This window comes from Carlito syrichta, unplaced genomic scaffold (assembly GCF_000164805.1).
Source record: "Carlito syrichta isolate Samal-C Ts95f unplaced genomic scaffold, Tarsius_syrichta-2.0.1 Scaffold308699, whole genome shotgun sequence".
Lineage (NCBI taxonomy): Eukaryota > Metazoa > Chordata > Mammalia > Primates > Tarsiidae > Carlito > Carlito syrichta.
Genome location: NW_007252795.1, coordinates 472518 through 496001, shown reverse-complemented (window position 1 = coordinate 496001; position 23484 = coordinate 472518). Strand labels below are relative to the sequence as shown.

The following is a 23484-nucleotide window of genomic DNA, read 5'->3' as shown; positions in this document are numbered from 1 at the left end:
CGTGAAGCACTGTACAAATGTAACAAAGTATGCCAATGAAAGAGAATACCTGAAATTAACCTGCATAACTCTGGAGAATTTTCAAGTAATTATATATATATATGTATAAACCACAACTTCTTTTATTTAATCTAAGTGCTTTTTATGTATAGGAAGTCTATCCAATATTTATATGACCACCATAAAAAACCTTATGAGATAAATATTATAATATTCATTTTTCAGATGAAGAAACTAAGGCAAGTAAGTGTCAAAATTGAATTCAAATTCAAACCTATTCCACTTCAAATTCTGCTGTTTTTTAATAAGTTATACAGTTCTAGTCATCTATCTTAAAACCAACTTAAATTTTGATTACCTCATCTTCACAGATATCAGTCTTCTTTCCTTTTTTGTCTTCTTTATCTTCTTCATCCTCATCATCTTCATCAGCTTGGTCATCACTGTCATCATCATCATCATCATCGTCATCACTGTCTCCTCCCTTCCTTCTTCGTTTTCGCCCTGGAGTGGGTGTACCCAAGGGATGTTGCTCTTCTCCAAGGTCAATGCCGCCTGAAGTGTCTCTTTTGCCTGTTTTCTTAGCATGAATGATTCTGAGCCTTGGAATATTACAACAATGATTAAATGAAATAAATGGCTTTTCACTATACTTTTTAAAGAGCAAAACATGAGTTTTAAGCAAACATTATTTCCAGCACTTCTTTCACGGTATGCAATATATCAATGTCAATGAAAATTAGAATTAAGGATATTTTTAAAATGCTTGTATAAATTACAGAATGTATTAACTTTCATGAGTTATTCTGGATATCTCTCTGGAATTAGGAAATATAAAAAAAAAATGAAAGCTGAAAAGATGAATTCTAACAATGGCCAAGTGATAATTTCTGATCCCATTCTATCTGATTGAATAGATTTCAATTCAAATTACTGCAAGGAAACTATCCCCTTAACATAGCAGTTGAGTTATCTTTGTATGATATTTTCTGGCAGATAGATAATTTTTAATGTTGAATAAATTTTCTTAGAATATGCAAAAGCAGGTTTTAATTAGAAAGTAATTGAGAAAAAAAGTGGTAGGTCCAAACAGATTCTGTTTGTGATAAAGGCAACCCGATACCAACAACAATCTTAGAAAATGTAATTGCTTGACTTGCTTGAAAGAAAAAAGAAAAAGTGATTTTTTTTCTAAGCCTGAAGCATACAAGCTGAATGAATCTCATTATATCTTTTATCCATTACAAATTCTGGCCCTGAGTTTTGTTAATTTCATATCCCATGTAAACTAAGCACTCCTTTTTCTTTAGACAATGAAAGTTTAAATTCTTTCTTTCCAATTCATATGTTTTACTGGGGACTTGTACAAAAAGAAAACAGTATATTAATTTTACTAAAATAGAACTTACTTGCGGAGTTTACCTTCTACCACCCATTTATCTCTCCTCAAGTTTGACATGTAATCAATATTCTTGTCGATTTCACTGCCAATGCAAAAATTTATTAGAATATATAAATTAATCCATTTAGGTAATGCATTACACATTGGTATGTAAATTAATGCATTTTTTGTAAGTAAAAATGATACAATTGACCTTGCGTATATATACATACATGTATGTATGTGTTTATACATGCATGCACATATATCTTGAAAAGTAATAATTTCTTCATTGGATATAATATTAGCATTAGAGCAAAACCTCAATTTCTCAACCAACTTATCTTCAACAAAGCCTCCACCACCAATCTCTGGAGAGACGAGAACCTATGCAGAAACGGTGTTGGAAAAACTGGCTGATCACATGCAGAAGTTTAAAACAGGACCCCTATCTATTTCCATACACAAAAATTAACTCTAAATGGATCACAGACCTAAACATAAAACCTCAAACTATAAGAACCTTAGAAAATGCAGGAGACACCCTTAGGGAAGTTGGAACTGGCAACCAATTCCTGAGCAAAACCCGAAATGCCCTGGCCAGAAGAGATAAGATAGACAAGTGGGACCACATCAAACTGACAAGTGTCCGCAAAGCCAAAGAAACCATCAAGAAAGTAAGGAGACAGCCTACAGACTGGGAAAAAATATTTGCCAATTCCATGTCTGACAAAGGCCTAACATCTAGGATCTACAAGGAACTCAAACGTGCTGAAAAGAAAAAAACAGACAGCCCCATTACAAAGTGGGCAAAAGATATGAATAGACAGTTCTCAAAAGAAGACATACAAGCAGCCAACAGATACATGAAAAAATGTTCAGCCTCACTAGTCATCAAGGAGATGCAAATTAAAACTACACTGAGATACCACCTAACTCCAATCAGAATGGCCATCATCAATAACTCAAAAAATAACAGATGGTGGAGAATGTGGTGAAAAGGGAACACTTCTACACTGTTGGTGGGAGTGTAAACTAGTACAGCCTCTGTGGAAATCAGTGTGGCAATTCCTTAAAGTTCTAAAAATCGACCTTCCACTATGACCCTGCTATCCCCCTACTGGGAATATATCTGGAAGAACTCAAATCACTCTGTAAAAAAGACACCTGCACATGTATGTTTATCGCAGCCTTGTTCACAATAGCAAGAACATGGAACCAACTGTGCTGCCCATCAAAAGAGAACTGAATTAAAAAAATGCAGTACATATACACAATGGATATTACGCAGTCATAAAGAAGAACAAAATCATGAACTTTGCAGCAACCTGGAGGGAATTAGAGTCTATAATACTGAGTGATATTTCACAGAATCAGAGAACTGAGTATCATATCTTCTCACTCATAAGTGGACCATGAACAACTACTGTAATGTTATAAGAAAAGGATTGATAGTAGCAGGAAACTGTGCGGGGGGGACACACCTCATCAACAAGAGTACTGGTACAATGAATATTTGTATACCTAACCCTGAATTGTACCCCAATTTTAAAATAAAAAGATTTAAAAGTTAAAAAACAAAACAAAAAACATTATCATTAGAAAATTCACGATGGTTTCCATCTTAAACCAAGAAAGACTATCTACCAATTGCCTTAGAAAGATAGCACTCCAAGTTTTGTTGCATATATTTAAGATGTTATATAAACTCAAAGTAGAAAATCAGAACACACATGGATATTTACATAAGAACACACACACACACACACACACATATATGTACATACAATATCAATCTGAGTTGTGTTTATAAATACCCAAACAGAAACTAAGAATAGGAATAGTATGATATCTGGTGATAGTAATACCTCAAGTGTAGAAATATATAACTCAGCCAGGCGCAGTGGCTTATGCTTATAATCCTAGTACTTTAGGAGGCCAAGGAGAAAGGATTGCTTGGGCCCAGGAGTTCCAGACCAGCCTAGGCAACATAGGGAGACCTCATCTCCATACACAAAAAATTAAAAAAATAAGCCAAGTGTAGTAGTGTGTGTGTGCGCAGTCTTAGCTACTCAGGAGGCTCAGGTGGAAGGACTGCCTGAGCCCATGAGGTCAAGGCTGTGGTAAGCCATGATTATGCCCCTGTACTCCAGCCGGGTTGACAAGAGTGATATCCCCAACTGGAAAAAAAAGAAAAGAAAAGAAAAGAAAGAAATGTATGACTCAATATTCAGATTGATTCTTTTTTCTAAAAAGTTAAAGGACTAAAAGTAACAATCAAAATCTGTAAAATAATGAATAGCAAGGACAAAATGAACATGAATTTGTTCACAAATCTTGAAATACTAGAGTACATTAGCAACAAATACTAGGGTGGAGGACCTACTTTGACTCTTAAATAAGAAGAAATACCTTTAGTAATATAAAAATTAATACACTGATAAATTAATACTCTAAGGTTGTGTTAGTATGTAATAAAATAAATAATAGGCCAGATAATTCTATGAATGGCTACTAAGCAAAATCAGGTAGTCATTTGTCCTTGAAAGATGTCAAGGAAAGAAAAATTTTGGATTCTTGTAATGACATTACATGCTGGTACCATAGCAAGTAAAAAAAAAAAAAAAAAATTCTCGTATATAATTAATAAAATTATTAGCATTAATAAAATTATTAGCATTATTATTTTTGAGTTGGAGTCTCACTGTCACCTAGGCTAGAGTGCAGTGGCATGCTCACCGTCACCACAACCTTAACCTGCAGGGCTCAGTTGACCCTTCCACTTCAGCCTTTCAAATAGCTGGAACCACAGGCACATGCCACCATGCCTGGCTAATTTTTTGATTTATTGTAGAGACAAGGTCTTGCCAAGTTGCCCAGGCTGTTTTCGAACCCCTGGGCTCTGGTAATCCTCTCACCTCCACCTCCCAAAGTACTGGGATTATAGATGTGAGTCACCGCATCCAGCCAACAATTAACAAAATTATTAAACAAAACAGGTGACCGCAGCTTACTTATAGACAGTATGACCACAAAAGACCACAGCTTGCTTACAGACAATATGATCCAAAAAAAATTTTTTTTTTTTTTTTTTTGAGTTGGAGTCTTACTCTGTTGCCCAGACTGGAGTGCAGTGGCCACTCCCGGCCACCGCAGCCTCGACCTGCTGGGCTCCGGCGATCCTTCCGCCTCAGCCTGCCGAGTAGCCGGAATTACAGGCGCGCGCTACCACGCCCGGCTGATTTTTTGATTTATTGTAGAGATGAGGTCTCGCTGCCCAGGCGGGTCTCGAACTCGCGGGCTCAGGCAATCCACTCACCTCAGCCTCCCAAAGGCGTGGGATTATAGGCTGAGCCACCGAGCCCGGCTGATCCAAATTTTTAAAAAATACACCACAAAGAAATATATTCAAATGATATTAGTGGTCATCTGTAGATGGTAAGATAAGTGTAATTTTAATTTTATTCTTTGTGCTAGTCTGTAACTTCCAAATTTTGTATTTGTATTATTTTGTGACTAGATAAATTCAAAACAGAAAAAAATCACAGAAAAGCATGGGCACATGCTCACCTCACCACACTCTTGCTGCATGCCAGTTCATTGATCAGGAAAGCCAGGACTGAAGCTTTCTGAGCTGGAGTGTGGGCCTGAAAAGCTTTGGTCTTCAGGCTTTCAGTAAGCTCAGTTTGTCCACAGTGGGCTTCCATAAAAATCTGTAAAATCTCGGAAACATTGTCTCGATTCACACCAACATTCAGCAAATGTTCTCCAAGAGCTGTTTTAGCCTATAAAATTTGGCATTTTTATCAGTTTTAATCATAACCATGTATAAAATAAAAACAATAAGATTAAAAATACTTATATTATGTGTTCTAGATATTACTGACGGGGTCTTATTCACATTTTTGATGAAGTAGACATGCAAACAGGCAATGGATGACAAATATTCAAGTACTTTTTATTTTTTTGTTCTCTCTTCAAAACCCTAGTTTAAAGTCAGGCAGCGAGAAGAATATGACTACTCATTGATCAAGTTTTCTCTGACTACAGAAACTATCCCAAGCTGTTACCAGGTTTTATCTAGACATCTGATCAGTAATGGCGGGGTAGAGAGTTTCAAAAGCATTATTATTATTGTATTTTTGAGCTTTAGAGTATCAAAGGTTTTATCACCTGCTACGCTGAATGAACAGGGAGAAGATGGAGGAAAAATAGGTGCATCTAGAAACTTTTCTCTCTATAATAAAACCCAGTGCAAAGCTGGCTGAAATGTGTATCTTAATTGGAATTAAGATAAATTTGAACTTCTTGAGTATCCACTGAGCAGCACAGTCTTAACATGCTTGTCTGGAGTTGGCTTGATTAGCCTCAGTTAACCACCGTGATTGAGAGAGAACAAAGTATAATTTCAGAAGGCACACACAAGTTCTAATTGCCTTATGAATTATGAATTCACTGTTTTTGATGAATACCATTTGGGTATTTCCTTAAATCAACTTGGTCTTTGCCTACAGCTAGAGAAAAAGAGAGTAAGTTGAGGACAATGTACATTCCTTAAGCTTTATAACTGGGTTTTTCTATGCCTGTACCAAGTGTAGCTTGACACAAATCAATATTTAACTTTGTTAGACACGTAGAAAAATTAGATCAGCATACACAATCTTCTGCTAATATGCTAAAGCTAGCTATCAATGCACTGACAGTATAAATTTACATATTTTAAAAAATATTTTGCGTTTTTTTTTTTTTTTTTTTTTTACCTTGTATCCTGTAATTAGACCTGGATCACATACAGCAGCTGAGAGGAGCCTCACAAGCAAGTCTTGTACTTCACCCATGCTGTCCCCTATATTTAGCAATCCCTCTTGAAGAACACTCAGGTTTGGAACATCAATATTCACATCAAAGCCCAAAACTTTACCAAAGTTTCGTAAGAACTGCACCACCATGAGACAGTCTGAAAATGTACTTCCAGAGAGAACAAGTCCTGGAATACGAGGCAACTCTGGCAAAGGCTGGAAATAAAATAATATATAAATAAAATGCAATTTCAAAAGCCATGAGTTTGTATCTTCCGAAGTAAAACAACTGCTATCTTTTTTTCTCTTGTATTGTACCAGAGATTTTCTTTTGGAATGGTAAATTCCCAGGGGGCATTTCTGTAACCCTCATGGTACTAAGCACAGTGTCTTGAACATACTCGTAAGTTACCATAAATAAATTTTGGTTGAATTCAATATAAACTTAGATCTCTGCAAAAGAGACACTAATTTTAATTAATTTACATGTTGAGAAAATATTGATTATACAACTGGAACAAATATTAAATAGCATAAGAAAAAATATTTCAAAACTACTTTACCATGGACATACTTAATAGGGATGTGTGCTGACTTTGACTAATGATGGAGATATTTATAATTCACATTTTTTGGTAGCTCAGAAACTAACAGCATGCATCTGTGAGCTCCACGATTGGAGAAAGTGGTGCCATCTGTGGCTAATGAATGCAGATAAGTTACTAGGTTCACATGATCAAAAACCATGATCCTGAATATGAACCCAGTTATAATGAAAGGTCTTCAGGTTTTCCTGTACTTAGCAAAACATTAATGTGAGTTTCAGTATTAAAATCAAAAAGCTGTCTCTGTGGCTACTTCTCAGATATGTTCACATATTAACATTTTAATGACCAAATTGCAGTACAAGTTGTCATACACATTAAAAAAATTCAATACATTAAAAATATTTTTGCTCATGGATCAAATTTTTAAAAATACTCCATTTTTTTTTTTTTTGAGTCACGGTCTTACTCTGTTGCTCAAGTTTGTGTGCAGTGGCATGATCACAGCTAACACAGCCTTAACCTCCTGGGCTCAGGTAATATTTCACACCTCAGTCTTCCAAGGAGCTGGGACTACAGGTGTGCACCATCATGCCTGGCTAATATTCTTTACTTATTGTAGAGATGGGGTCTTGTCATTTGCCCAGGCTGGTCTTGAACTTCTAGGCTCAGGCAATCCTCTTGGCCTCCCAAAGTGCTAGGGTTATGGTCGTGAGTCACCACACCTGGCTAAAAACTACTTTAAATTTTAACTGGAAAAAAGGTGACTTACAAATATGTCTATTTATCTGAATTGGTCCTTATTCAAAAATATTCCTCCACCCTATACTTGCTGATTAGTACCAAAGACGACTTCTATTAACATTGTGTAGAAATACAAAACTATAGATAATAGCTTATACCATACAAATCTTTTATACTCCATTTGAAAACCAGTTAATTCCGAGTCTCTCTTTTTCTCAAACAACATGAGACATACACATTTCTGTATAATTTAAAAAATTTATATAAGAAAGCTAATAAAAGTATGGCTTAAAATAAACTTATATATTTGATATATTACATATGAATTTAAATGAAAATAAAAGATGCAAGAAAATAAAACTCATTGAGGATTACAAAAACTTGATCACTATGAGCTTATTAAATGTGTTAACAAACTTATTATATTCCCCTTCTGTGCCTAGGAAAATGTAAAGATACCAATGACTAAAACTAGTAAGTATACCTTCATTTATATTGAGAAGCATTTATGCTAAGTAAATATATAAAATATTAATATCATTTAATCCCATTTAGGGTCCTAAACATTTGCTTTAAGCACTTTAGAAAACATCAAGAGATCATCACTGTTTGTATATCAGATGAACATGGCATATAACTAAATACAGATGCTACTGATCAGATATAATAATATATTATGGAACAGTATTGTGGAACAGATAATATGTGCTACTGATATAATATTCTAGAAGTACTAAATTTTTTTGAAGTTGGAGTCTTACTCTATCACCTAGGTTGGGGTGCAGTGGCAAGCTCACAGCCACTGTAGCCTCAACCTGCTGGGCTCAGGCAATCCTTTCTCTTCAGCCTTCCATGTAGCTGGAACTACGGGTGAGAGCCACCATGCCCAGCTAATTTTTTAAAAAATTTATTGTAGAGACAAGGTCTCATCGTGTTGCTCAGACAGGTCTCGAGCCTGTGGGCTCAGGCAATCCTCTTCCCTCTGCCTCCCAAACTGCTGGGATTACAGGCGTGAGCCAACATGCCCGGTAGTACCATATTCTTAACTATGGCCAAAACACAATAGATTTATTCTCAAAAGTATGTGAAATCATACTGGTTGCCAAGATTACTGTGATCTTTCTAAATTTATACTTTTATGTATTTTAGTAATATTACATATCTGTGAAGCACCATAGGAGAAAAAACACATGTGAAGTGCTTTGGGTGGACACAGTTTCTTGGCTTTCAGTTTAGACTGGGCTCGGTGGCTCAGCCTGTAATCCCAGCACTTTGGGAAGCAGAGGTGAGTGGATTGCCTGAGCTTGCAGGTTCGAGACCACCCCGGACAACTTGGCAAGACCTTGGCTCTACAATTAAAAAAAAAAAAAAAAAATTAGCCGGGTGTGGTAGCACATGCCTGTCGTTCTGGCTACTTGGAAGGCTGAGATGGAAGGACTGCTGGAGCCCAGCAGGTCGACACTGGGCTGGCCATGAGTGTGACACTGCACTCCAGCCTGGGCAACGGAGTGAGACTCCAACTCGGAAAAAAAAAAGAAAAAGAAACTGGGGTTTGAATCCAAATTGTCATTTATTAGTGGCTTAATTTTAGGAAAGTTCCTTAACTTAGTTTCAGTTTTCTCATCTGGGAATACACACTAACTCTACAGGAGTGCGTGGAGGATTAAATTAGAGAATTCATGTAAGTGCTTTTCATAGTGCCAGGCATGTAATCAACATGTTTGATAAAGGCTGGCTACCATTACTAAGGCACTGAAGGAAGTTACAGATTATAAATCCTAATTTATTTAAATATCTACTGGGGTATGGAGAGAAGTTAAATTTCCTTTGTCTGATACCTGGGAAGGAACAAAGGAAATGTGGAAATGCTATCTACTTTTATAATTCCTTTTCAACTTCTGCAGTATTTCTGTTTAAATTAAAGAAGATTTGCAGTGCTTCGTTTAGATATTAAGAACTGCTATTATCAGCACAGGAGCTGCAGAGAGGTTTACTGGTGGCTAGCCAGGAGAGGAAAATTGACCTAGACTTGGAAATTTGTTGCATTAGTTAAAAATGAAAGGCTTTCATAATGGCAGCTCTGGTAAAGAAATCGGGTGAAAAAACTAGAAACATTAAACTTATCAATGAAATGCTTTCTATAATCCCTAAGTTACCTTTTGGTCTGCTAAGCACATGTCTTCATTAGGCTTCTTGAGCTCCTTTGCCATTTCTAATTCTAATCTTCGTTGCTCTAGTTTACGCTCTTTATTTAATCTTTTCTCATCACGTTTTTCTTGCTTCAACCGTTCTTTTTCCTTAAAAAGAAAATTATGTTTACATATTCTCCTTAATCATTATATATATATATGTTTGAAAAAACTTTAGTTAAATTTTAAAAAGCGATCAAAGTATTATTTCCATGAGCAGAATTATCTTAGGAAGTTTAGGAATAAACTAAGAATTACATAGCAACAATGACTTATTTTACTTTTTGTTACTTTTACTCTTTGAATTTCAAAATAATCTTATCATTGTATATATTTAATATCAACTTAGAGTCAACCCAGACTATGATTCAAAATTTGTTCAGTCTTTTGACAAGTTATAAGAATAAATTACTCATTAATAAAAGCAAATATTTAAAATGCACATGGGTAATAACATATTTTATAAAATAAAGTTAACTAATATTAACACAAATTTTTGTATGACTCCAGGAAGCAAAGGGGCGATTACACAGGGAAGAAGTAGTACAATGCTTGAAGTTGCAAAAGCAGTTTTTTCAAACCGAATTAGCTAATCTTAGCACATTGTGATGAAATAACAAGATTACTTACCACCATAGAGACTCTTAAAAGAATGTAAAACCAATTTTGAAGGCAATTCCAAAGCATTAAAAATGTTTTGGTAATGGTAACAATATGGAAATAACTATCTTGTTTCCCAGTTATAGGAAATGACTTTTTGTTGAAAGAAGTTAAGAGATTTTCTATTATAATACTATTATTATTACTTGTTGGCAAACCTCAATACAATTCTTATTTATTTGGAGGAGAATCAACAGTGGAATCATCAGATAATCCTAACCTACTATCTCTTACATCCTATATACTGCTGATTGGCTTATTTTTGTAGGGCTGACCATACCTCTTCCTTGATTAAAAATCTTTCAATTTTTTTATCAAAGTAAGGCCCAAGTCTTTCCTTTTGGACTCTAGACTCTCTTCTTTCTCAAGCTCATCTTTCACCTTTTTTTTTTTTTTTTTTTTTTGAGTTGGAGTCTCACTCTGTCGCCCAGACTGGAGTGCAGTGGCCGCTCCCGGCCACCGCAGCCTCGACCTGCTGAGCTCCGGCGATCCTTCCACCTCAGCCTTCCAAGTAGCCGGAATTACAGGCATGCGCTACCACGCCCGGCTGATTTTTTGATTTATTGTAGAGATGAGGTCTCGCTGCCCAGGCGGGTCTCGAACCCGTGGGCTCAGGCAATCCACTCACCTCAGCCTCCCAAAGGCGCGGGATTACAGGCTGAGCCACCGAGCCCGGCTTCATCTTTCACTTTTATATTCTATGTAGATTTAGAATTCACTATTCCGGATGAATGCTTGTTTCCTTACTTTTTCATATTGGTTCACTCCAATCAAGCAGCTCATTATTCCCATTCTGAATATCAAAATCCTAATTAAACACTCCTACCTCCTCCCTAATACCAATTTCTATTATTTCTCATAGCTCTTTACTATAATTTTAACATAACACTTATTGCTTTCTGTACTCTTAGTATTTTTACTCATATCCTAATCGTCTCCATTTCAATTACCACTGGTAAGTGAACGCCCTGACAGCTGTGAGAGGGAATGGCCAACAGGGAGAAAGAGAGGAGTGAGGCAGAACATGTACTCAGAGAGCAGAGAAAGGTAGAACATGTACTCAGAAAGCAGAGAAAGCACAATGTGTTTGAAAAAATGCTAGTAGTTTCAAGACTGGAGTGTAGGTTGCAGGTTGAGTAGTTGCTGAATGCACTGAATGCATTCAGAAGATAAGCAAGGATGATATTCTTGGAGTACCAATTTTACCTGTTGATACTCAATTTTTATCCAATTTTAAAAGTCATGACTATAATATTGAATGGACTGTAAAAGCCACATAAATATTTGGGATAAACTAAAGATTTCCAAGAACTCTTACAAATTTGTGGGTCTGTTATCATAGGATACTTCAGTGGAAACGTGGAGTCTCTCAATTTAAAAAAGTTGTATAAAATTAATATAAATTCTGTGGTTCTTGTACAAAATGACTCACAGAGAACCTTCCAAGGTCCCCTTGGCTATCAACGAATATTTAGAATGGCACGTAAAGCCAGTTACAATCTAGCTCCATATAAGTTCTAGTCTCATATCTCATGGTTATCAATAATGTGACACATCTATATGGAGAAGACAATATAACCCATTTGAAGTTCTTACTTAGATGATTTATGATGATGAAGCAACAATGCCATGATGGGTAAGGTTAAAACCTGGCTAACCCTTCTCTGCTTCCCACGCCTAGGTCCTGTTTAGTTACAACATTGTACCTTTTGTGTACGTCATACCCACCACATAGAATGCATGACTTCTCCTCCTTCACACAAGAATTTGTAGAAAACCAATTTTTAATTCTCCCCACAATTACTTCAGACATTCGAACACTTCTCATTATTGAGCTTTCATATAACTTATTATACATAGCAATTATTGCATTGTGTAACAATTATTTGTTTAAGGTTGATCTCTCCCATTTGAGTGTGAGCTGCTTCTAGAGGGCAGAAGCTAACTTATTCATCTGTTTCCTCATGGACCTATTCAGTGCAATTTGCAGGACACCTCAAAAAAGTTTTAAATGATTTTATCTTTCTCTGACTTGCAAACCCATATCAGCCCAACTTTCCTTTCCCACTAATCTCCCTGGTCTGAATATTGTTCTTATTTGTAAATATAACAGCTATGTGACTGTAATGGATATATTCAGTGTGCCATGGCATATAAAATTACTTCAGCATTAATGTGATGAATGATTAATTCTCCAAATGCAACAAAAATAAAGATAGGGTAACATCTGTACTGATCATTAAACATATTCAATAGGTAATTTTTCTTCATTTTAAATATTACTATGTGGACAAACATAATTGATGTCTTTCATTTTCAGCTACAGAATGAGGGGGACACCAAAAAACCAGAATTTATTTAAAAATTGTGTATTTATCTTTTTTTTTTCTTTTTTGAGTCAGTCTCTGTCGCCCAGGTTGGAGTTCAGTAGCATGCTCACAGTCACTGCAGCCTTGACCTGTTGGGCTCAGGTGATCTTTCCATCTTAGTCTTCCAAGGAGCTGGAACCACAGGCACGGTTCCAGCTACTTGGCTAATTTTATGACACCCGGTAATTTTATGGCTTATAGTACAGACGAAGTCTCACCATATTACTTAGGCTGGTCTCGAGCCCTTGAGCTCAGGCAATCCTCTCACCTCTGTATCTCAAAGTGCTGGGTTTACAGGCATGAGCCACCGCACCCGGTTTAAAAGATAATTGTGTATTTGTTCTCACATGTTCCAACTTCAGTTACCTTCGAAGTACTCTCTGTTTGATGCTATACACCTATTGAGACACTTTTTCCACGGCTCAAAACAATTTTTGAACTTATTATTTTTTATGCCTTTTAGTGCTTCTGTTGTTTTTGTTTCCCTATGAGGACTTTTTTTTCATCCAGGGAGACAAAAAAAAAAAGTCACTTAGGGAGAGATCAGATGAATAGGGAGGGTAGGGTACGGGGGTCATGTTGTTTTTGGTCAATAACTGCTAAACACTCAGTGAGTTGAGCAGGTGTGCTCATAAATCATCCATCACAAAATGGGCCATTTACATTGAAACAATCCCCCCCCCCAATTACCTGAAATCAAACAGTCTCTTGCAACAACGTTAGCTGGTACACTAATGCCGATTGGCTCCTAGGACACTTGCTTAGCGGGGGAAGCAGGTACGTACTACAAGGAGCTTGCTCTCCCCCCCCAGAATTCCAGGGTTTTTTTGGATCCCTCATATGTACAAACCTTGAATCCAAAAGTGGAGTTCAACACATTTACTATGAATATTTAAATTACATTTAGAAATGTAAATATATCTAAAATATATTTCTAACATCTACTCCAACACAATTTCTTAGCTATTTTAATGCCATGTATTGTGATTTGATATGTTTGCAAACAGACTCTTCCAAAATAAAAATTAAATGTATTTTTTTTTTTTTTTTTGAGTTGGAGTCTCACTCTGTCCCCCAGGCTGGAGTGCAGTGGCATGATCCCGGCCACGGCAGCCTCAACCTGCTGGGTTCAGGCAATCCTTCTGCCTCAGCCTTCCAAGTAGCCAGAACTACAGGTGTGTGTTACCACGCCAGGCTAATTTTTTATTTATTGTAGAGACGAGGTCTCGCCAAGTTGCCCAGGCTGGTCTCGAACCTGTGGGCTCAGGCATTCCACTCACCTCGGCCTCCCAAAGTGCTGGGATTATAGGCTTGAGCCACCGTGCCCATCCAAATGTATTTATTATTTGACTATTTTTCTAGAAGTTAAAGTTTAAAGTGGCAGTGCACTTTGGACCAAGCATGAAGACATGGAAATGTGTGTAGCATCCTCTCTTCTAGATATAATGCTTGGAAGAACAATATATTTATCCACTTTTTACCTAAGCCTTCTCTTGACACATTAAGCTGCCATATTTGATCCTACATTTGATTTCAATGTTTTGTTTCCATGCCAAATATTAGGATTTTGCAAAAGGACGTTCTGATTTCCCAAAGTCAGCTCACAATAGATCTTTGATTTACCAGAGATAAGACTTATTACACCTATATAATATGAAGGAGTGTTAAAATATTTTAAAATTGATGAAATTACAGGGCAATAAACATACACTGCCTTCAAAAGACTACAAAACATAGTTCTAGAGGAATATTTTAGATTAACTATAAATGATTACAAACAAAGTAGTATGCCTCATCCTAATATATTATTCTATTTCCTCCCATCCCCACCCAGTTTTCCGCATGTTGAAATGCTTAAAATAAATGTAGACCTTGGATTATAAAACATTTATAACAACAGTGGCACATGCCTGTAATCCCAGCACTTTGGGAGGCAGAGGTGAGAGGACTGTCTGAGTCCAGGAGTTCAAGACCAGCCTGGGCGACTTGACTAGACCATGTCTCTACAATAAATTAAAAAATTAGTCAGGTGTGGGGGTAGTCTTTGCTACCTGCAAGGATGAGCTGGAAGGATTGCCTGAGCCCAGAAAGTAGAGGCAACATAGTTGTGAATATGCGACTGCACTCCAGTCTGAGCAACAGAGTGAGACACTGACTCAAAAAAAAAAAAAAAAGACATTTATAACAAAACATCTTTTTAATATAATTTATAGTAATAAATTTTTGTAACAAAATTTTACTAGTATCTTAGTTAAAAAGTTAGTTAAAATTTCATTTCAAAGTTGAAACTTCTGTTGATAGCAAACACGTTAAATATAGATTATCCTAAAATGTCTAAAACACATAGGATGAAAAAAAAATCAGGCTTTTTTACTTACAGGAAAAGATTACTTTGGGGACTATAAAGTATAAATAAATATTTCTATAAGTCTTATAGCACAGTAACAAATATATGAATAAATTTATTCAATTTTAGAAACATACAAGTTAAAAGACCAAACAATGAATGTGGTACAGAATGACTCGTTATTGTAAGTTTACAACTTGTAATATTGCAAAACAGGCCATTTTTAAGAGAGGATGTTATAAAGATGCCTATGGTTTTGCATTTTATGATTCTACTGGGTCTCTTACGTGTTTGTTTTGGGCATAATTAGAAGAATACATTTCTTTTGACAGCAACTTGTACTCAAATTTACAAGACACAAATATAATTTAAGAGACACAGGTATACCTCAGGGTGCACAAAAAATAAAAGTGTAAATAAGATTAATAATACAAGCCATTTATAGAAGACAGACATAAAGAACAAAAATGCTGCTTTATGGATCACATATTGAATATGAATACAACAATCAGGTTGTTTTTTTTTAATGGCCTGTTATTTTTACATTTAAAATGTTATAAAAATTAAATTTGTTACAATAAAAAAAATCATGAATCCCACAATTGAAGAAACCCTAAAGGTACTTATTGTATTATATGTTATAAAATAGAAATATTTTAAAAGAATAAAACCTTCCAGTTATCACATTTTCTTAAAACCCACCAAAGTACTACATGAAAAATTTTGTACTTACTTTAGATTAACTGTCTTTAAATATTATACAGAATAGCTACTGTTATATGTTTCCTAAATTAAAATGAAAATTGTTAATAATTCTTTTTTTCTTTTTTTTTTGGAGTTAGAGTCTCACTCCATCACCCAGGCTGAAGTGCAGTGTCACGCTCATGCCCACCCCAGTACTGACCTGCTGGGCTCTGGTGACCCTTCCGCCTCAGTCTTCCAAGTAGCCAGGCGTGCACTACCATGCCCGGCTAATTTTTTAAAAAAATTTATTTATTGTAGAGACGAGGTCTCGCCAAGGTGCCCAGGCTGGTCTCAAACCCATGGGTTCAGGTAATCCACTCATCTCGACCTCTTAAAAGTGTTGGGATTACAGGCTGAGCCACCGAGCCCAGTTTTTTTTTTCTTGAGCCTGGATCTCACTCTGTTACCCAGGACAGTGTGCAGTCACCTGACCACAGCTCATAGGAGCCTCGACTTCCTGGGTTCTGGTGATCCACCTCAGCATCTTGAGTAGCTAGGAGTACAGGTGCATGGTACCATACTCATCCAATTTTAAAAATTTTTTTGTAGATAAGAGGTTTCATGCTATGTCAACTAGACTGATCTCGAACTCCTGGGCTCAAGCAATCCCCCCGACTTTGGCCTCCCAAAGTGTTGAGATTACAGGCGTGAGCCACTGCAGCTGGTCAAAATTGTTAATAATTCTTGAGTTAGATAGAGATTTTTATTATCTAAATAACAATGCTTTCCAAAATCTTCTGTCATATGACACTTAATATTCTTTCGAATAGTTAATATAAAATAATTTAACATTTGTTTTTGAAGGCATTTTAATTTTAAAATTGAAATAAAGTACATGTGTATAAGTATTATTTAAACATATTTACTATGTCTTCAACTGAAAAATGAGTTTGCTTAACATATGTCTACATGTGCAATTTTACTTTTTATTTTTCACTAATGACTGGCATAAACATAGGATTATGAAATATTGTCATGACTTGAATCATTTGGGGACTATGCTTTTTTCCTGCTTTCAGATTGTTTATTAGATGACTTCTGAAACCTGATATGTTCTTCCATTTTATGGTTTTGTCTCCTAAAGTGCTGACACAGTCATTCTGTGATAGATGCATATTTAAGAACCTTTTGTGGTTTATTGATCTTTGGGGAGACATATAAAAGACTCTGACATTTAAAATATACAATTGCAATTACTATGGCTGATTATTCAGTTAATATGAGTAAAGTGAGTATAAATTTGTGACTGGTATAAGTTTAAAGTTTTTATAACTGTAACAGGAGACTTTAAGTTAAATGTTACTTTCTCATGTTGCTTAAACCAACCTTGTTTCTAGTGATTAGTAATAATGAAAGCGGATATATTCATATTACTTAAATTATACTAGGAAATAATAAGTCATATTCATGAGGCTAAAGACTATTCTGTCTTATGTAAATATTGATAACTAGGATACATACTAATGGCCATTTAAAATCAATACAATTAAGATAATTTACATAAATCTGAAAATGGTTAACTAATTATTAATTTATATGAAAAGAAAAACTATAACAATTAAGATTTCTAAACTTGAGAATCACTAGAGATTTGGGATCTCTTTTCTGTGAAAAATATACTGAGGTAAAACTAAATCAAAGAGTTAAGATCAGTATAGTGTACAGAAACTCACACAATTAGTGTGTGTCACCTCCTTACTTTGATGGGTGCAGGAGTTTCTTGGAACAATTTCAGATATCATAGGAGGTTTTTAATTAACAAGGTAAAGGCAATTTGCTTTTTTAACATCATTCCTTAAACACTACTTATAACATGTGCATTTTTGTTACCTTATTTTTCTTTCTTCACTGTCTAATAAAGATCTAAAGGTATTAAAGTTTATAATCAAGAGTTATACATAAGCCAATTCAGAATTTTGAATTGTTCCTGCAAAAGTATCATCTGGCCTTCATTTTATAATAAAGTTTATTCTTTAAATAGACAATAACAAAAGATAATTAGATTGGGCTTATTGTTAGGAGGTAACAGGTGGCAGAATATAAAGCCAAGCCGGGCTCGGTGGCTCAGCCTGTAATCCCGTACTTTTGGGAGGCTGCAGTGAGTGGACTGCCTGAACCTGTGGGTTCGAGACCCGCCTGGGCAATGAGACCTCATTTCTACAATAAATAAAAAAAAAATGAGCCGGGTGTGGTAGCGCGCACCTGTAGTTCCAGCTACTCAGAGGTGGAAGGATTGCCGGAGCCCAGCAGGTCGAGGCTGCGGTGGCCGGGAGCGGCCATAGAACTCCAGTCTGGGCGACAGAGTGAGACTCCAACTCAAAAAAAAAAAAAAAGAATAAAAAGCCAAGATAAATCCATCAATGACACTTCACTAGTACATTTCACCCAGGTTAAATAATAATGAGGAAATCGGTGTAGTGGCTCAAGCCTGTAATCCCAGCAATTTAGGAGGCCAAGGTGATAGGATTGCTTGAGCCCATGGGTTCGGGAACAGCCTGGGCAACTTGGCAAGACCTCATTTAGCTGGGTGTGGTAGCACATGCCTATGGTTCCAGCTACTTGTAAAACTGAGGCAGAAGAATCGCCTGAGTCCAGAGGGTTGATGCTGGGGTAGCCGTGAGCATGCTACTGCACTCCAGCCTGGGTGATGGAATGAGACTCCAAAGCAAAAAAAAAAAAAGAAGAAGAAATGAACAAGTATATATCAGAATGTTTTGTTAATATTGACATACAAGTTTACATAAAAGACTGGGTAAAAGTTTGGATCATCTGTAAAAAACACATATAGAGTGATTATAAATTTATGACTGGTATATAGTTTAAGGTTTTTGCTTAACTGTTTACACTGTTCAGTTTTATCTCTTTGACATGAACTGCATCTTAAATCTTTTTTGTTTTTCCCATAGTATCTAATGCTTAGCACATGAAACTTTAGGAAATTAATACTTAGCTCATCACAGATCTATAGGCACCATTCATTAGAGAGAAACAATTTAAAATTAACATGACTGATAAAATTACCCAGTCTTTGAGTCCTGTTTATGGGTCTACAGTTATCAAAGGATAACATTTTTAAGAACTCAATTATACTTATGAGATTCTTTCAAACATTCTGATCAAGAATTATTTGTGACATATGGTATTATATTGTTATTTTCAACAATACTTCCTTGAATGTTTGACTTTATAAAAAAAAAAAAAAAACCAGCCAGGCTCGGTGGCTCAGCCTGTAATCCCACGCTTTGGGAGGCTGAGGTGAGTGGATTGCCTGAGCCCGCGGGTTCGAGACCCGCCTGGGCAACTTGGCAAGACCTCGTCTCTACAATAAATCAAAAATTAGTCGGGCGTAGTAGCACGCGCCTGTAGTTCCAGCTATTTGGAAGGCTGAGGTGGAAGGATCGCCGGAGCTCAGCAGGTCGAGGCTGCGGTGGCCGGGAGCGGCCACTGCACTCCAGTCTGGGCGACAGTGAGACTCCAACTCAAAAAAAACAAAACCAAAAAAACAAAAAAACCAACTAGAGTAAAATTAAATTAAATTAAAAGATTTTATTATACAAAAAGAATTATAGAGATAGAAAACATAATAACGTACTCATACTTTAATGATTTTGTTTTGTACTTAATGTGTTTTCTTAGTTCCACAGCTACCATTCATTTTAACTCATTCATTCTTTTCACTCATTCAATTACAATTTTGTAAGCACCTATGCACTTGGTTCTATTCGAAACACTGGAGATGCAACAGTAAACCAGATAGACAAGGGTCCTGTCTGCATGGGTCTTACAATCTGAGAGGAAACAGACCATAAGCAAGTAAAGAATACACAAGATGACAGAATGTGGTAGGTATAAGAAAAAGCAAAATTAGTATGGTAGGAAGGTCTTTTTGACAAGTTAATATTTAATTGGTGACTGGAAAACTATTAAGAACCACTTGAATATTTGGTTCGAAGTATAACAATAGTACAGACCCATTGTTTAAGAATAATAATTAGATAAGCATGACTGAAATATAGCATATAAAGAACACACTGTATGAGGTAAAGTTGGAACACTACGCAAAGATCAGAGAATGTGGGACTATGATGTCATGGTGAAGAATTTAAACCTTATTTCAATGAGAAACCACTGAATAGTGTCAGGATAGGATCTGCTTTACTTTTTGAAAAGATCACTCTGGCTCCTTTTTGGACAGGGAGTGCCAAAGAAAGCAATGACAGCAGAGAAACCAGGTTCCTTAATTATGACTGAAATTTTTACTTTATGCATATATGCACATATTTGCTTTATTTTGGTTTAATATTTGAGAATGGTGGCCTTGCCATTTAATAACAAAATACTTATCCTCAATGTGGGCAGCCCTATGAAGAACTGGCATTATTTCAAGCTATGTAGGCTAATTTTCCTTTAGTTTCTTCTCACTTGATCTGTTGTTTTCATACTTCTAAGTACTTCAGATTTAAGGGTGACTATTGTATATTCTACTTAGTTTCTTTTTTCTCCGGATGAAGATAGCTAGGAAAGGGGGAGCTGTACCTGATTTCTGATATCTCTAAGTTTTACTGGAAACAACATACCTGAATCACTCTATTTAGTCAAGGGTATGTCCTTTTCCTCTGAAAAGTGGTTTTGGGCTTTGCTGGATTCTTAGGATATATAATTTTGATTAGCTTTCTTTATCCTGTGGTTACTACCTTCCACTCAATCCATATCTTACCCACCTCTATGTAGCAGCTTTTCCCATCTCTCCCCAGGCTACAGTGCACAAATATGAAAAAATAATGGGATTTGTTCATGTCTTTTGGATCTTTTGGAAACCTCTTTCACCTGGGCATTTACTCCCTCAGACGATCTTATTCTTACTACTTTCTTGGCTCTTCCCTTCTACTAAATCCAAGTTTGCCTGGAGATAACGCCCTCTGGGTTATTATGATTATTCAGTCTTTCTTCTTTAGCTTTCCTCCCTGTCAGGAAAAACCAGAATGACATGCCCTGCTTCTTTCTGTTTTTCCTAGTAAAAAACACAGCTGGGTAAGGAAGACCTTGTCTCTTGAGGGATTTTTCAGGTCTTTTTCCTGAGTTACTAATCGCTCCCTCAGGTTCCATCTCTCCAGAAAGAAAGAAATTAGTCTCCGTGTTCAGGATTGTAATTAATACCCTTCCCTATTCTTCCCATCACCTATTGCTTCCAGAAGAGAATAGAGAGAGCAGCCAGGGCAATTTCTGGAACATGTTACCTCTCTCTTTTCATGGCTATCATTTTTCAGAAATTATGGTTATAATTCTGTGCAGATATATAGATTCAATTATTATTTTAGGTGTAGAGTGTGTCAATAGGTCTGGGGAAAAACAGGTTAGGGGAAAAGAGACAGCAGGAAAAATGTTAGAGCAAAACTTCCAAAATATTAGGAAAGTCACAGAAAGTGGTTGTTGTAAAGTATGTTACATGTTGTAATATATGCTTACAGGTAATCTATGTCAGTAGTTCTTGGCCCTGGCTATTCATCTTGCTAGACCAATTTTACATAGCAAACGCATATGTAGTAAGCAATTTTATGTACTATGTGGTGCCAGGCACTGTTCTGAGAACTTTACACCCACACACGCACAGACCCATTTAATCATCACTTCAACTCTATGAAATAGAAATTAGTATTATCTTCACTTTATAGACGAAATGAATCACAGATAGGTTAACTAATTTGTCAAAGGTTGTATAGCTGGCAAGTACTGAAATCACAACTCAAATTCAGGTAATCTGGTGACCTTGCACAGGTTTCAAAACAATACACTTATTGTCACTACACAATAAAGATCTATACTGCTAATTTAGACCAGTTTGAGACAAAAATACTAAACTACAGGCCTTTCAACTTCTAGATTAAATCTTGTCATTTTCATTAATCTTCGCTTATTAAATGCTTATCTTACTTGATAATCCTACAGTACTAGGAAGTAAGCAATATTATCTCAATTTTAAAGAAAGAGCTTAAAAAGGTAAAGCAAGCTGGTGGCATGAGAATTAAAGCCTCACAACCTCCAAGTCTCTGGTTATAATGGCCATACTTCAACTATTTTCATGTAGAATGTATTCCTGATAACATATATTTTAACCTTTGACTGATTTATATTAAATTCCAAATAAGCTCATTTTGACCTATTGCAAATTTTCTTACTTAGAATTATCTGTTAAAAGTCAATTTTAAGAGAAGTACTTGGGCCTAATTTTACATATAGAATGCTAAAGAATAATTCTTATTTGCGTTTGAATTAGGACACATAAGATTTGTCTGTGCATACTGTAATATTAGTTTTGTGAAACTCTGGTTATAGTAATAGTTATTTTATCCAAACCAATGTCATTCACCACACTGAAAAAGATAATTAAAATCTCGGGCAGGAAAATTAACACATCATACGTTGGAATCCTTCCTACATTGTTCTGTTCTAACACTCAGCTACTATCTCTAACCTTCGGTTTGCTTATGAAAGCCAGTAAATCACAACAAACTCATACTCTGAGAAATTTATACTTAGAAGAGGCAATGCTTTAGGAAAAAATATTAGCTTATAAGGTAATATTTTCTAGAAATATACACTTACTTCTGCTTTTTTACGAGCTTCCATAGCTTTCATAAGCATCATATGTTGTCGTCTTCGCTCTCGTTCCTATTAGGTCAGATAAAATTTGGAAGATAACTCAACCACAGTTAACAGTTTGATTTTCAAATGGAAAAACAAAAACAAAAAAACAAAAAACTCAGTATAGCATGTTTAGCATTTATAGACAAGTCACAGTAAATACTAAATATAAGACAAGAATGGCCAGTCTGTGCATGTTTTAGTTCAGGTTTAGAAAGCAAATACAAGAACAATCAAAAGCAAAAAGGTAAAGCAATGAACATGGAGACAGTGTAAACAGAAGCATACAAGATTTACTTATGGTCAGTTGTGATGCTCCTTCAAAAGCTGGCAGAACAAAAAGCATAATGGTTGGCTGGAACAGGTCAGTTACCTTACATCTGCTATTAGAAAAACCACAAATACTTACTATGGCCAATTAAGTTAAAGGTTGTGTTCTTAAATTTTTAGATCAGGCAGAAATTGATTTATAGTCACTTTCACTTCATGGTTTTAGAATTGATTATTTGTATTTCAAGTACAAAACCATTTTGTAAATCCAATAAGCCACCAACAAATTAGAAGTTTTTTTGATGCTTTTATATCAATTTAGTTAAACTAGTCTTGTTTTATATACAACACCAATGAAATGGGATATTCCTATTTACTGATGTCTGCCACTTGATGCACTATTTAAAGTCACAAAAGCTGCACCATGGGCTACTAAGTGGAATCTAAAAGGCATAGTATGAAAATAAGGTAAGCAATAATTTAATTTGATAATGTCACTTTATTTTTAAAATAAAAATTACATATTTATAGTATCTAATCAATTTTAAGTATATTTGGTCCCTCCAAAGGGATATGTCTACATTTTATCTATGAAACCAGAATATATTTCATATTCTCTCATCAAGCAAACTCAAAATTCCCACTGTATTCAATGGCAGTTTTGTATTGAATGATAGGAGAATATGTGTCATAATTATATCTAATTGTATAGTGATCCAACTTTCCTTGTGACATCAGTAATGTAAATTTTTAGAAAGTAGCCTTATTTAAGGCTTGCACAATTCAATGAGAAA

The 23484-nt window shown here is 35.7% G+C and overlaps 1 protein-coding gene across 2 annotated transcripts in view; it reads right to left on the bottom strand.

Moving 5' to 3' along the window:
• BAZ2B (bromodomain adjacent to zinc finger domain 2B) overlaps nucleotides 1–23484 on the bottom strand; it is a 406036-nt gene that overhangs the window by 45645 nt on the left and 336907 nt on the right. For both annotated transcript variants that reach the window (XM_021716325.1, XM_021716326.1), the window contains 6 exons: nucleotides 22382–22447; nucleotides 9626–9766; nucleotides 6142–6396; nucleotides 4952–5166; nucleotides 1410–1484; nucleotides 359–602 (listed from right to left, as the gene is read on the bottom strand). In XM_021716325.1, coding sequence (XP_021572000.1) covers nucleotides 359–602; nucleotides 1410–1484; nucleotides 4952–5166; nucleotides 6142–6396; nucleotides 9626–9766; nucleotides 22382–22447 — 996 coding nt within the window. The remainder of the gene's footprint in view (nucleotides 1–358; nucleotides 603–1409; nucleotides 1485–4951; nucleotides 5167–6141; nucleotides 6397–9625; nucleotides 9767–22381; nucleotides 22448–23484) is intronic.